The following is a 13,889-nucleotide window of genomic DNA, read 5'->3' on the forward strand; positions in this document are numbered from 1 at the left end:
ACAAAGCATTAAATCCAATCGATTCTATTTTGTTGATTAATTTTATCATGCGTAATGTTCAATCTGAGTTGTATGTCATCTGTTTCTTAATAATCAGGTCGTAGAAGATGATCTTTTTCAAATATTAACAATCTAAACTCAATAAAATCGTTAAATTGAGTTGAATTAAGATTTGTACCTTTTACTGATGTTGTAGCAGCAAAATCAATGGAGAAATCTGACTTGAAACAACGATTTGAATAATTGAGAAATTTGGCTTGGGGAACGAAGTTGGGCTGGGTTAACAATAGAAGGATTTGAGAATAACGATTTTTGTGTTTTATATATAACGGTTAGGAATAGTAATGCCTTTTTACTATGTTAATTTTGCTCGGAAGGGCAATAATTAAAGACCACCATTTTGAGAGGCAAAATCTGAAGACCAGCCATTCGCGCCAATTGCCCAACAGCTTATAGGCATATGCGCATTCAAACAGGCTCTAACTCTGATCTGGGAAATGTCGAACGTTGTGGTTTTGGACAACGGCGGCGGGCTAGTGAAGGCTGGTATCGGGGGAGAAAGAGACCCAACAGCTATTGTCCCAAACAGTATGGGTCGTCCTCTTTCTTCCAAGAAATGGCTTATGGCTGACCAACTTCTTTCCCCTGACATCGACCTCACTTCCGCCACTGCCCGCCGCCCTTTCGACCGTGATTACCTTATCAACCCTGATCTGCAATCTTCCCTTTGGTCTCACATCTTTTCTAACCTTCTCAAAATCACTCCACAACAATCCTCTCTCCTTCTTACTGAACCCCTTTTCAATCTCCCTTCTATACAGCGCTCTCTCGATGAGATTGTCTTTGAAGATTTCAATTTCAAGGCCCTTTATGTGTCGGATTGCCCCTCCCTGGTCCATCTTTATGAAGCCTCTCGTCGGCCTTATGGGCTTCTATCAAAAGCCCAGTGTAGCTTAGTTGTCGACTGTGGATTTTCTTTTACTCATGCTTCCCCTGTGTTTCAGAATTTTACATTGAATTATGCTGTGAAAAGGCTTGACCTTGGTGGCAAAGCTTTGACTAATTACTTGAAGGAGTTGGTCAGTTATAGGAGTGTTAATTTGATGGATGAAACTTTCCTTATGGATGATGTTAAGGAGAAACTTTGCTTTGTCTCTTTGGATGTTCCCAGGGACTTGCACATTGCTAGGTATACATACTCTTTTCTATGCTTCTCACTTTTTTATTATGTCCTTGGCCAACAATGACTTCATTCTATTTAAATAACTGCAATTAATTGGACTATATGAAGTAAGAATCATGTCAACCAAGTATAAGAATTAGTTCAAATTCCTAATTCATAAAGTGATTAATTTTTAATTTCATACTTTGAATGACTAAAAGATTCCTCCATAAAGTTCTCTTTGCAATTAGCAGGTGTATTTGTTAAGTTTGTTCTCATTAAGACAAAGCCTGTGGATGCCTGCAAGGAAATGTCTAATTAAGTTACATGAAAAGCCTAACCTGTGTTGCATTAAGCTTTAGAGCTTACATGTGCGTTAAGGGGGGGGGGGGGGGGGGGGGGGGAGGGGGGCTGTTTGCTGTTATTTACTTAAATAACTAGTTCTAAGGGACGGGGGCATGAACGCAGTGCATTGGCCTATCCTTAAGTAGTTCAAAGGTATCACGACATTTTTTTCTTTTGGGGTATTTTCTCTAATATTTTGAGAAGTACCTGTGTAGGTAATTATATGTTTTGGCCTCAATGTAGAATTAGGATCCTTCAATGCCACGATGTTTCTAAACCTAAAACAACTTAAAACTTAATTTAAGTGAGCACATTAAATTCAGATGATCTTTGTCTCCAAAAACGTCTATTGTTCATAACTACTGCGTCAATCTCCCAGGAAACCGGGAAAGGACAATTTGTTTAGGTGCACATATGTGCTTCCTGACGGTATTACACATACTAAGGGTTTTCTAAAAGATCCTGAAGAACCAAAGAGATATCTATCTTTGTATGATAAAGCTCCGCAGCAAGTAGCAGGAGAACAAAATAATATGGATCAGCTCGAGGACAGGAAAAGAAGCAACGGATCAAAAATTGATTTGGCAAAAAATGTACTCTTTCCAAGCCCCTTTAAATTGCTTCCCGCCCTCTTTTCTTATATTCTAACTTATTGGTATGAACAGGAATTTGGCTTGACAAATGAGCGGTTCCTCGTCCCAGAGATGATGTTTCGTCCAGCTGACTTGGGTCCGTATCTTTGAATTCTGTTTCTGTTTAATTGAAGAATCTGCTTCAATTCCTTCCCTATGAATTGGTTTATTGCTAAGTATGAACTTCGTAATCAGGTATTGGTGGTTTACAGGACTGAATCAGGCTGGAATTGCAGAGTGCATTCTTCAAGCTATAAATTCCTGCCATCCTCATCTTCACCCTGTCCTCTATGAGAGGTAGTACACAAGTCTTGGAATCTACTAATATTGTTTTATGCTTATCTTCCTTCTTCTAGTGACAATGTTGAATTTGGACGTTGTCAGCATCATTCTGACGGGAGGCACTACTTTATTTCCTCATTTTGCCAAAAGACTGTAAGATGATGCATCCTTTGTTGCCCATTGCTTTACGAAAGGTGGATGTCCTGTTTTCTTATATGTTTTGAAAATTCTTCTAAACACAGGGAGATGGAACTTCGGCCTCTTGTCCCAGAGAAATATCGTTTAAAGATTACGACTCAAGAAGAGTAATATACTGTCCTTTTGGTGAAATTGTTCAAGTGTGTCTACTTCTCTAACTTGTTAACTTTTGTTGCTTCTGCAGTCCTATTCTAGGTGTTTGGCGTGGAGGCTCACTCTTGGCATCAAGTCCTGACTTTGATGCAATGTGTGTCACAAAAGCTGAATATGAGGAGCTGGGATCAGCAAGATGTCGAAAGAGATTCTTCCACTAACTTTTTGTGTATTCTGACAATACTATTGAAGTTTGCAATTCTACTCCTGTTCATCGTTGGTGTTATGGAGGGGAGATTTTAGGATGATCCCCTGCCTCTGCAGTTGCTAATGAACGAAATATGGGTGTGCTAAATATGTATTTGTTCTGAAATAATTCTTTTTCTAGTCAGTTTCTTGCCAAATTGGTTGAAGTCTAGCTTATGGCATCTTCAATACCAATCCTCTTTCTCTTTTCTCATGTCTTTATCCTTGAATGTAAAATGTGTGTTATGTAGTAACATGTTAAGGACAGCATGAAATTTCGCACATGAATGGCAGTGCGACGAACGGATCAAGACCGGTGGAACTGCTTTGGTGACTATTTGTTTGATCTCGTTGGACAATGATGATATGATCAAATGGACAAGAACAGAGTTTCTGAATCAGTCAAACAGATGCGGGGGAAACTAAAAACAAAATGAAACTGCTTCTGGTGGTTGCTTAACATGGCCAAATCTCTCTTCCAGTCTTCAGAGCTGGAGCTATTGTCATGAGCCCTTGTTTTGAGTAAATACCAACTTGTACATAGCGAACTTTTAATTTTGAAAAAGGTGTGGGTGGATTAACAGAGCCTTGATACATTAATGAAATACAAAGTAATTTTTACTCCCGTTTCATTTTGTCACATGTTTGACTGGGCAGAGTTTAAAAAAGAAAGTAGTTTTTTACTCCTGATTCATTTTGTCACATTTTTGTAGTCCTCACATGATTTTTTTTGTACTTTGTCCGTAATTGAAGCTTCAATTACTTTGTTCTCACCTATTTTGTTAAATTTGAATAACTATATGGGCTTTTTAAATACTACATTATATGATTATGTGGAAAGGTGATAGTGACAATAGAAAAAAGGGATATCTACATGGCTTGACAAACTTATACTAGGTAATTATATTTAGTAGTTATAGTTTGCCTTAATTACTTCCCATAGCAAACATTGATATGTTAATGACAATTATTAACTATTAAGGTAAAATACATAACTCTCTCCTCCTCCTCCTCTCTCTAACATCTAAAACACCCTCCTCCACTCTCGCTCTCTCTCTAACGTCGCTGGAGTGCTTTTCCGGTCAAATCTGGCCGATGGTGGCTTTTTTATCTCTAATCTAGTTGAAGGTGACTTCTCCGGTCAGATCTGGCTGCCGCCATCGACAAAGACAACCCAACGACGGATTTTTCGATCAGATCTGGTCGCCGCCGTCTCTCTCTCTCGAATTTTCCAGTCAGATTTGGCTGACGGTGAATTTTATCTATCTAATCTGGCCGACGGTGGCTTTTCCGGTCAGATTCCGGTGCCGGATTTGGAAAATCGTGTTTCTTTATAAGTGTATTCATTCATTTTTTAGCATACAATTCAGTGAATACAGTGTAAAAGTAACCACAAATGAATATAGTTGAGTTGAATACATTTGACTTGAATACAATTTAGTTGAATATAACTGACTTGAATACATCGAAATCTGACTTGAATACAGCAAAATCTGACTTATGTTTTTATGTATTTAAATTTTTAATGTATTACTCGCTGTATTCACTAAAAATTTCTTATATACAATAAGTTGAATACAATATTTTTTGTATTTATGTTGTTTGAATACCATTGAATTTTAAATACAATAAAGTGAATACAATGTAAAAATAGCTACAAATGAATACAACTGAGTTGAATATATTTGACGTGAATACAACTGAGTTGAATACATATGACTCGAATACAGTAAAAGAATTTTTGAATACATTACTCGTTGTATTCATGAATACAGCGAGACCGTTTATGAACACAACGAGCCATTTTATGAATACAGCGGAGAAACAGTAGCTATGCCATGTAAATATTGAAACTGTAGCTATGACAAATTTTAAACCCCCAAAGTGTAGTCATTTATGTAAAATGCCCTAGAAAAAATCTATCTATTCAACCAAATTAAAAATTGATCAAAAAGTTTATTGTCTTTCTTTTATGTGAAAATAATTATTAAACTTGTTTCAAATTAATTTTTTTTCCTATAAAATTTATTATAGACCAGTAAAAAAATTATCGTGACATTCTCTTTCTACCTTAGTGTTGCTTAATCATTAAACTAAAAATTATTTTATATATAGCTAAAAATATTTGAAAAAAATAACTAAAAAAAATACATTTTAGCCTCAAAATAATAATAATACTAAATAATTGCAAACAAGAGTGATTTTTTTGGATATTGAGATATTTACAGAAGAGGAGATAATCAATGTTTTATATAATTTAGGCCAAATGGTTAATTAAACATGGAATGCTAAAACTAATGGTTAATTAAACATGGAATACTAAAACTACATACACGTTTAAGAAATTGCAATGTAGATTTCTTAAAAAAATAAATTAAATTAAGAAAAATAATTTCTTAACATGTTTTTTAAGGAAAAGGAAATATTAAAGCATGAAAAATAATTAATTTCATTAACTTTTCAATTCCTTTTGTATGATTTAATTTGAAGGAACATCTACAAAAGTATTTCGTCATATCAAGACTTTTATTTATTTAATTTTGAATGTTATCTTTATTTATAAGTTAACTTCATCGACGCCATCATATGACAATTTGTAGCATAAAATATTTTTTATATCACTTGAATACCGTAAATATATTTTTTTCTTTCAAAAAATGGGTTAGCCAATATAAGTGTCACACCCTAATCTCCCTAGGGTGTGATGGGCACCCGACCCCATATTCGGAGCCGAGCGAACCCACCGACTCTCATTATACACATAATCTCTTCGGATTCGGAAATCAAATAAAAATGAAATTCAAAGTAAATGCTTTCAGAATATTCTTTTCATCTTCCTCAAATCAAATAAAATCTGTAATCATATGGAATTTATTTCGTAACACAAAATGACATAGGCTGATGGAGCTGTTTACAGACTGACTTCCAATACCCACGACTCTGTCTGCAAAGTCTCTAATTTCGAACAAAACATCATAACACATAAACTCTGACTCGGCAACACTCCAGGAGTAAATGGAGCTCGCCAATCCTGCTGAAACATCTTCTGACAAATCTTCTACTCATCTGTATGTACCTGCGTGGCATGAAACGCAACCCCCGAAGAAGAGGGGGGTCAGTACGGAATATATACTGAGTATGTAAGGCATGAAATATAGAAAACAGAATCATAATCGGAACAACGGAACAAAAGTAAGTACATTAGCCAGAAAAACCAAGGAGCTTATTTTCCAAACGCAACTCATGTATACCGATGTCACATGTCAGAAGGAGTACAGAAAATGAGTAAATCGACCAGAGTGTCAGAATACTTACTTTCCAAACACAGATCTTACGTGTTGACCTCATATGTCATCATATACATATAACCGATCCATATATAATGTGATAGTGCCGAGGAACGTACGACCCGATCCATGTATAGCATATAAGTGCCGAGGAATGTACAGCCCGATCCATATATATATATATATATATATATATACATATAACATATACTGTCGTTCGGCCCGATCCATATACATATAACATATACTGCCGAGGAACGTTCGGCCCGATCCATAAATATAATATATACTGCCGAGGAACGTTCGGCCCGATCCATAAATATAATATATACTGTTGCGGAACGTGCAGCCCGATCCATACATATAACATATATATATCCATAGTAATACTTCTTTTGAAAAACATATCTTGTTCATATATATACAGAAAACAGAACATATCATGTTACCGAGGCGTCGGCTCCGATCCATATATAACATAACATGTTAGCGGCGAGTATAACATAACACACACAATGATACAACCGGCCCGAGGCTCGGCGGACGATATAATAGTAGCACGCACGAGCGGAGCATTGAGAACCATATGTGTATAAATCAATTCTAAGACTCGATGGACAAGTATGCTCACCGACCCCTGGAGGCTCAGAAACAAGTTTCGGGTCAATCCGAGTTAGTATGAGAAAGTTATGATCGTTTGAAGTACAAAACGTTCTACGAACATTTCAGGAGCCCTTTTTGGAAAACCGAAGCAACAATCATATCAAGTACCTTTCGGGTATCGTATGGGTCAAATCAAATATATCTTTTGGAACCATATGTACGTATCAGAACAGGTCAAAGATTCATTGGAACTTACAGAATTCTTTTAGGAACCAAACTCTTTATGCATATCTCATTGTTCAATCATATAGTAGGCTCGAACATATTAAGCATACTCATACCCAGAAGTACGTGAGAATCGTAGACAGACTCGGGAACATATCAAATAGAATTTCGGAATTCATAAATACGCATCAAACCATATGAAACTACTTATGGAAATCAAGAACGTTGCCATCCTAGTGGCTCTAAGAGTAGGAATTTCTTTGAAGTCATACATATAAGTCATTTGCTCATTTCATACAGATCATGCCAAAAGAAAGAAAGGGTAAGCCTTACATACCTCGCCCGCTTCCTACGCTAACCCGAACTTAAGTCTTTGGTTCCACAAGATCTACAACAATATTCACACATACCAAACATTAGTCATAAACACTTAGAATCCAATTCCAAACCAACACTTTTTCTACAGAAATTTCGGCAGCACTTCCCCTGTAAATACAACATCCCCGAGAATTCAACCCGGCCAAAATACAACAACAAATCCGAGAATTTAACTCGGCCAACTTAGCAACTTTCGTCACACAATTCGTCGGCAATTCATTTATATTCAATTCAATCACATATAATCCAACTAACACCAATGATCCCACATTCAAGTATTAATCCGAAATCTATCTAACATGATTCAAAAATACTTCAAACAATTCACATAACATTCAAAACAACCCGATTAACATACTACTTCACCCAAGACCTTCCAACTTCAACAAGAACAATAACAACCTAATTCCTTCTTCCAAATTCAATCACAACCCACAATTTACACACTAACAACCTTATCTCCCATAAATACAAGAAGACTATTTTCAAATCACATTAACCCCTAAAACAAACTCTCCAACCATAACAACTTCACTAGAATCATCCAACTTTCATTATCAACATAACATCCACAACAACAACAACCAAACACTAGGTAAAATAATTAAATCATTATTCCTACACACACACATACATGCACGGCCACAACAAGTGTCCATATTTCCATGAATTTCACCCACTTTCACATACTACAACATACATAATCATCCATAACATATAAGAAAAGGATTAAACCTTACCTTTTTCCTTGATTCTTCACTTGGCTAGAATTTGTAACTTGTATGGATATATGTTTTTCTTGCTCCAATAACCACTTCACTTTGCTAAGGACCCTTCAATGGATTGTTTAGCTAGAAGAAAATAATTTTTGATGAATTTTTTTTCCAAGGTTCTTGTTGGATTGCATAGGGCCGAATGGCCTCTTGTTCTTTCTCCTTCTCTTTTGTTATTTAAAGTTCTTGAAATTTCTAGGGAATAAAATGAATAAGATGACTTAGTCATCTTTTTATTTGTCCATTAAACTTCTAGGTGGGCCTAAGCCCACTCCAAATGGGACGGCCCAAATGGCCCCTTTTTATTTCAAGCCCCCCCTCCCCCCCCCCCCCCCCCCTCCTTTTTTTTGTTTTGTTTTGCACTTCATGAAAAATTATTTTTCAAATTTCGAATTTGCCCTCGGCCTTCCTCAATATTACCATGAACCACATTGTGAATTTTCCTTTTTACCCTTAGCTTTTCTCAATATTTCCATACTAATAATATTCATAAATAATATTCATAACAACTTGTACATTAAAATAATTTTGGAAAATGGTCTTGCCCTTAACTTCTCGCAATTATCCGAACGTACAAAATACGGGCTATAACAATAAGTATAATTGAGAAAATTAAGTTAACCCAACATCATATTATACTAAAAGTGGAAAGCTCCTATCTTCAAAGTTAGTTTACCATTTTACCCCTACACTAAATTAAAATCTAATTAAACAAAATTAGCATCCTATTAAATGTTAAATAATAGCTCCCATGAAGTTATTTGATGTAATAACTTCTGCAGATGGGAGTCCGAATGTCATTTGATTCATTTCTTTTGTTTTTTTCTCTTTTATTCTTTCCATCAATTCACTATACTTAAAGCCCACAACTCTCCATATTAAATGAAAATTGAAGCCACCGGTTTGCTTTTTCCTGAGGAAATCTCAAATGGCAACAGCTTTAGCAAAAAAAAAAACATTAATAACTTATTCTACTATTTAAAGCCTGTAATTTAATTTGTCAAGTAATGTATGAATATGGAAGATTAAGGGTCATTACAATAAATAATAATACTTAATTGAGGTGAAGTATGCTCTTTCTGATAGTATATAAGGATGCTTATAGGCCTTGCCCGTTATCCAAAACTGCTATATCCTTTAAATTATTGTATTAGTTTGGGTGACTTTTGGTGATTGCTCTTTTCATTTGCAATGAACATGGTAAATAAAGTATTGAGGAGAAAGAAATGTCATCCGTGTAGAAGAAATGGCTATCGGGTTCTGATTAAGTGTTAGTCGTAAGAAACATTTTCTTTTTGGATTGTCTTCGTGGATAATGATATTTTATTAAATTTAAATTCACAAGAAATTTAGATTATATTAAATTCAAGAATTATTAGTCCAAATAAATATTATGGGCTAATCTAATTGAATTAATCATTTAAGTCCAATAATTATGGATTTAATTGGTGGGTTCGATTTTATTGGGCTAGTCCATTAGTTTGGCTACAAATGATGAGCCCACTTTGCTAAGGCCAAGATATCATCTAATCCCAGAGGCCCAAATTGGCGCCACGTGTCAAATGACATGGCACACCAAGTCAAACGAAAGAGCCAATAGGATCATGCCACGTGTCAAAATGATGCAGCATACCTAGTCAAATCAAAGGCCAATGAAGATGAGCCATGTGTACAAGTGACATATTTCGGCCAATCAAATATCGACATGTCAGCTTAAATGTGATCGGTCGAAAGAAGTCTGTCGTTATCACAACTCCTCCTTCCTATAACTATAAATAGGGGTCTCATAATTTAGAAAATGATAGAAATTCTAACAAGAAGCCAGAGAGAGCTCGTGGATCAAACGCCGTAGATTTCTCTACAAGCTAAAAGCATTCAAGTATTTCTCTAGAAGTTCTAGAGATCCAGACGAAGATTCAAGATCAAGCTTCAAGCCTTGAATCCAAGTACAAGTTCAAGATCAAGACCACCAGATTCAAGATCAAGCTCAAAAGCCCTTGAATTCAAGTACAAGTCAAGATCAAATCCATCAAGTTCAAGATCAAGGTCAAAATCCGTTGAATTTATTATTGAAAAGACGAATCAGAGAAATCATAGAGATTGTAACACTCATATTCTGAAATCAAATACAACGATTGTTGCGATATTTTCCTGTCTTGATTATTATTTTCTCAACGCGACTTTTATTGTCTACAATTTATGGCATGCCCAGTGGACAATCTCTACCTCTCATCTCAACTTTTCGACAATCAAAGCTCAAGAACATCGAAATGACTTCAAAGAAGATCAACTCCAAATCAATTTCCTTGCTAACTCCAAGTTCTCTGCTGATGTGGAAAGCATCCTCGACATTACCTTCGATAATATTGGACCAGTTACGAGGAGCAAAGCAAGCATGTTGGGACAACAAACACTCTAAGTGTCATCCGCAACAACTCCTGTTTTCGGATCTTCATCCCCAAAAGGAGCAAGATCCTCTACTAATGCATCAAAAGAAGAAAGCAGCATTGCTGAAAAGATTAAGAAGACTCTAGCTCTACTTGATTTCTCTGGATCCAAGAACTCTGCTATGAAGGAAGATGATGATACTTCAAGTGACGGATCCTCTCCACTCACACCAAATGAAGTAGGCCAATCAAAGATCAACTCATGCAATAATCCATGCTATTCTCCAACATCCCCAACAATCATGCAAGCAATGGTAACTAACGCTTCATCAATGGAGGAGACACTAGCAAACTTGGCAAAGGTGATTGATGGCTTCGCCAAGCGTGTACAAAATCAAGACACTCGGATTGAGAAGTTGATGGACAATATAGATGGATTAATGGAAGGAAAATCCATCCACGCACCTGGGAAGGGTCCAGAAGCAGAGGAGACTGAACCTCGTGCAAAACAAGTACCGCCTACCAAGGAAATTCCAGTTTTTTCTGAAGGGATGATTCTGCTTGACTGACTGAAGGAGTTCATCGAAGGGACTATCAATGATAAGTACGAAGTTACTGTCAAGTCTTCTTTTACTTACAGAAAGCTGTACACTACAAGAATTATTAGCTTCAAGATGCCCGCCGGTTATCAACCTCCCAAATTTCAACAATTTAAAGGCAAGGGAAATCCAAAGCAACATGTTGCACATTTTGTTGAAACATGTAACAATGCTGGGACCTATGGAGACTATCTTGTCAAGCAGTTCATCCGCTCCCTCAAAGGAAATGGCTTTTACTGGTAAACTAATCCTGAAACTAATTATATCGATAGTTAGGAGCAACTAGAGCAAGAGTTCCTCAATCGCTTTTATAGCACAAGGCGTACCATGAGCATGGTCGAACTTACAAGCACTCTCCAGAGGAGGGTGAACAGTTATCGATTTCATCAATCGATGGAAAAATGCAAGTCTAAACTGCAAAGATAGGCTCAGCGAAGCTTCTGCGATAGAGATGTGTATCCAAGGAATGCATTGGGGGCTTCACTACATCTTGCAAGAAATTAAGCCAAAGTATTTCGAAGAACTAGCTACTCGTACTCATGACATGGAGTTGAGCATGTCTTCCACTAGAAATGAAGTAATGCCTGTCTACGACTCTCGCAAAAGAAAGGACAAGCAGGAAACCAAGAAATGGAGCAAGTTCGTTCCTAAGAGTGACAAAAAAGAGTCCATGAACGTCAATGTCTTGCTTGTAATGTTTACTACGAAGGTGAGCAAGAAGCAGAGTTTGAAAGCAACTTCCTCCCAAGACAACTCAAGCCGAAAGTCGACCTTGAAGGCGATGCAAAAAAGAGAATACCCCTTCCTGGATTCTAATGTCCCTGAAATTTTTGATGAACTACTTGAGCTGAAACTCATTGAGTTACCAAAGATGAAGCGGCCCAATGAAGCTAGAAGAACAACGAACCGAACTATTGCAAGTATCATTGACTTGTGGGTCACCCTCTTGAGAAGTGCTTTGTCTTCAAGGACAGAGTTATGTAGTTAGCTAATGAAAACAAGATTCTGCTTGACGATGAGAAGGCAAGTTCGAATCAAGTCTCTATCACCTTTGGTTCTTTCGATCCGGTCCAGATACGCAGCTTTGAAGAACATGAGGACGGACCATTGGAGGAAGATAGAACCCAAGTTGTGAAGCCGATGATGAAGGTTGGATTCTGGTGAGTAGGCGGAGACACTGTAAAACAAGTCCACAAAAAGAATCATCTAAACAACCAACTAGGAAGAGGATGGTTAGAAGAAAAAGGAAGCCAAAATCAGTTGAGCATTCGAAGAAAGCAAAAGTGGAGGTGAACTACCACCAAGAACCATGACGTCCTGTGACTTTGGAGGAATTCCTACCAAGTTGGTTCCACAATAAGACTGCTCGAGACAACATTGAGGCATCATGCTTCAATACTGATAAAGAAGAAGCAAAGGATGAAAGCCTATCAACGTTGTATCTATCGTCATATGAAAAGCCTGTTGAATATTCTTTCCAAGAGGTACACGCATGTGATACAAGAATCACATTCACGAATGATGATCTTCTACTTGGTGAAACACTACACAATCGTCCTTTGTACATGGCGGGTTATGCCCTTGAGAAGAGGATAAATAGAATATTGATAGATGATGGATTTGGAGTTAACATTCTTCCTATCTGTACAATGAAGGAACTTGGTATCATAACTGAACAACTTTCTGAAAGCCGCTTGATGATACAAGGATTCAATCAAGGGGGGCAACGAGCCATAGGTGCTATCAAATTAGATATCGCCATCAAAGATTTGCGATCAAGTGCATGAATGCATGTCATCGACGCAAAGACTTTGTACAATATGTTGCTTGTCAGGCCATGGATAAACGAGAACAATGTTGTCCCATCCTCCAACTATCAATGTTTGAAGTATCTCGAAGGCAGTGACGAAAAGAAGATAGTTGTTACACCCTGTAATTTTGTATGTTGAAATTCGTAGGTGTTGGCTGTTTTAAGTATGGACATTGGAGTTATCTCCAAGGATACATGAGATTAGATGCGATTATCTTATGTTTATGAGTTTTTAAGTTCATATAATAAGCTACGGAAGGATCAGAGAGCAAGTGAATCAAGGAAATTAAGTTTGTTGGATTTTGGAGAAAATATGAGGGGTAATTTTGGCCCTACTTGAAGAAGGAACATCTTTAGTATATGAGGAGTTTTGAAGCAAAGCAAAATCCTAAATTGAAGTTCATGAAGACTAGTTTCCAATGCAACAAACCGCTCGTCGATAGGACATCGGAGTAGAGAGTTATGGACATTACAAGTCAGGCCGCCAGAGCAGAAAATTACCCTGCACGAACGCGACCCTAGGGCCTCGAACGCGAAGAGTAACTCTGAGAAACCCTTTGCGAAAGCGAAGGGCAAATTTAAATCGGTTTCCACCAACTTTAAACCACTATATAAGGGTTAAAACCCCCATTTTTCTCCATAATAAATCCCCCAAATATTCTAGAGAGCTCAGCAACTATATGAGAGCTTATATACACCATAAAAGTGAGGATTTTGAATAAATTCAAGTGACGGAGTATTAATCGAGGTCCGGGTAGCATATAGCCGTGATTATAGTTTTGTCTAGTGCTGGAGTTGGTTTGGATTCAAAGTAAATATTGAAGATCTTCCTATTCTAGTAAAGGTAAGGTACGAAGCTCTATTTATTA

At 36.9% G+C, this 13,889-nt stretch overlaps 1 protein-coding gene across 2 annotated transcripts; it reads left to right on the forward strand.

The window, feature by feature from the left end:
* Positions 1 to 464: 464 nt before the first annotated feature.
* Positions 465 to 3,583, forward strand: LOC132640948 (actin-related protein 6-like). Of its 2 annotated transcripts, XM_060357754.1 has the most exons (7): positions 465 to 1,189; positions 1,887 to 2,100; positions 2,173 to 2,236; positions 2,352 to 2,436; positions 2,524 to 2,574; positions 2,664 to 2,726; positions 2,804 to 3,583. In XM_060357754.1, exons 1-7 carry the CDS (start codon positions 498 to 500, stop codon positions 2,931 to 2,933), a joined length of 1,299 nt encoding a protein of 432 aa, XP_060213737.1. In that variant the 5' UTR covers positions 465 to 497; the 3' UTR covers positions 2,934 to 3,583. The 2 variants fall into 2 exon arrangements, with proteins under 2 accessions (XP_060213737.1, XP_060213738.1); XM_060357755.1 differs by lacking the exon at positions 2,664 to 2,726 and having other exon boundaries at positions 2,524 to 2,615; positions 2,804 to 2,928.
* Positions 3,584 to 13,889: the final 10,306 nt, after the last annotated feature.

Source organism: Lycium barbarum, chromosome 5 (assembly GCF_019175385.1).
Source record: "Lycium barbarum isolate Lr01 chromosome 5, ASM1917538v2, whole genome shotgun sequence".
Classification (NCBI taxonomy): Eukaryota; Viridiplantae; Streptophyta; class Magnoliopsida; order Solanales; family Solanaceae; genus Lycium; species Lycium barbarum.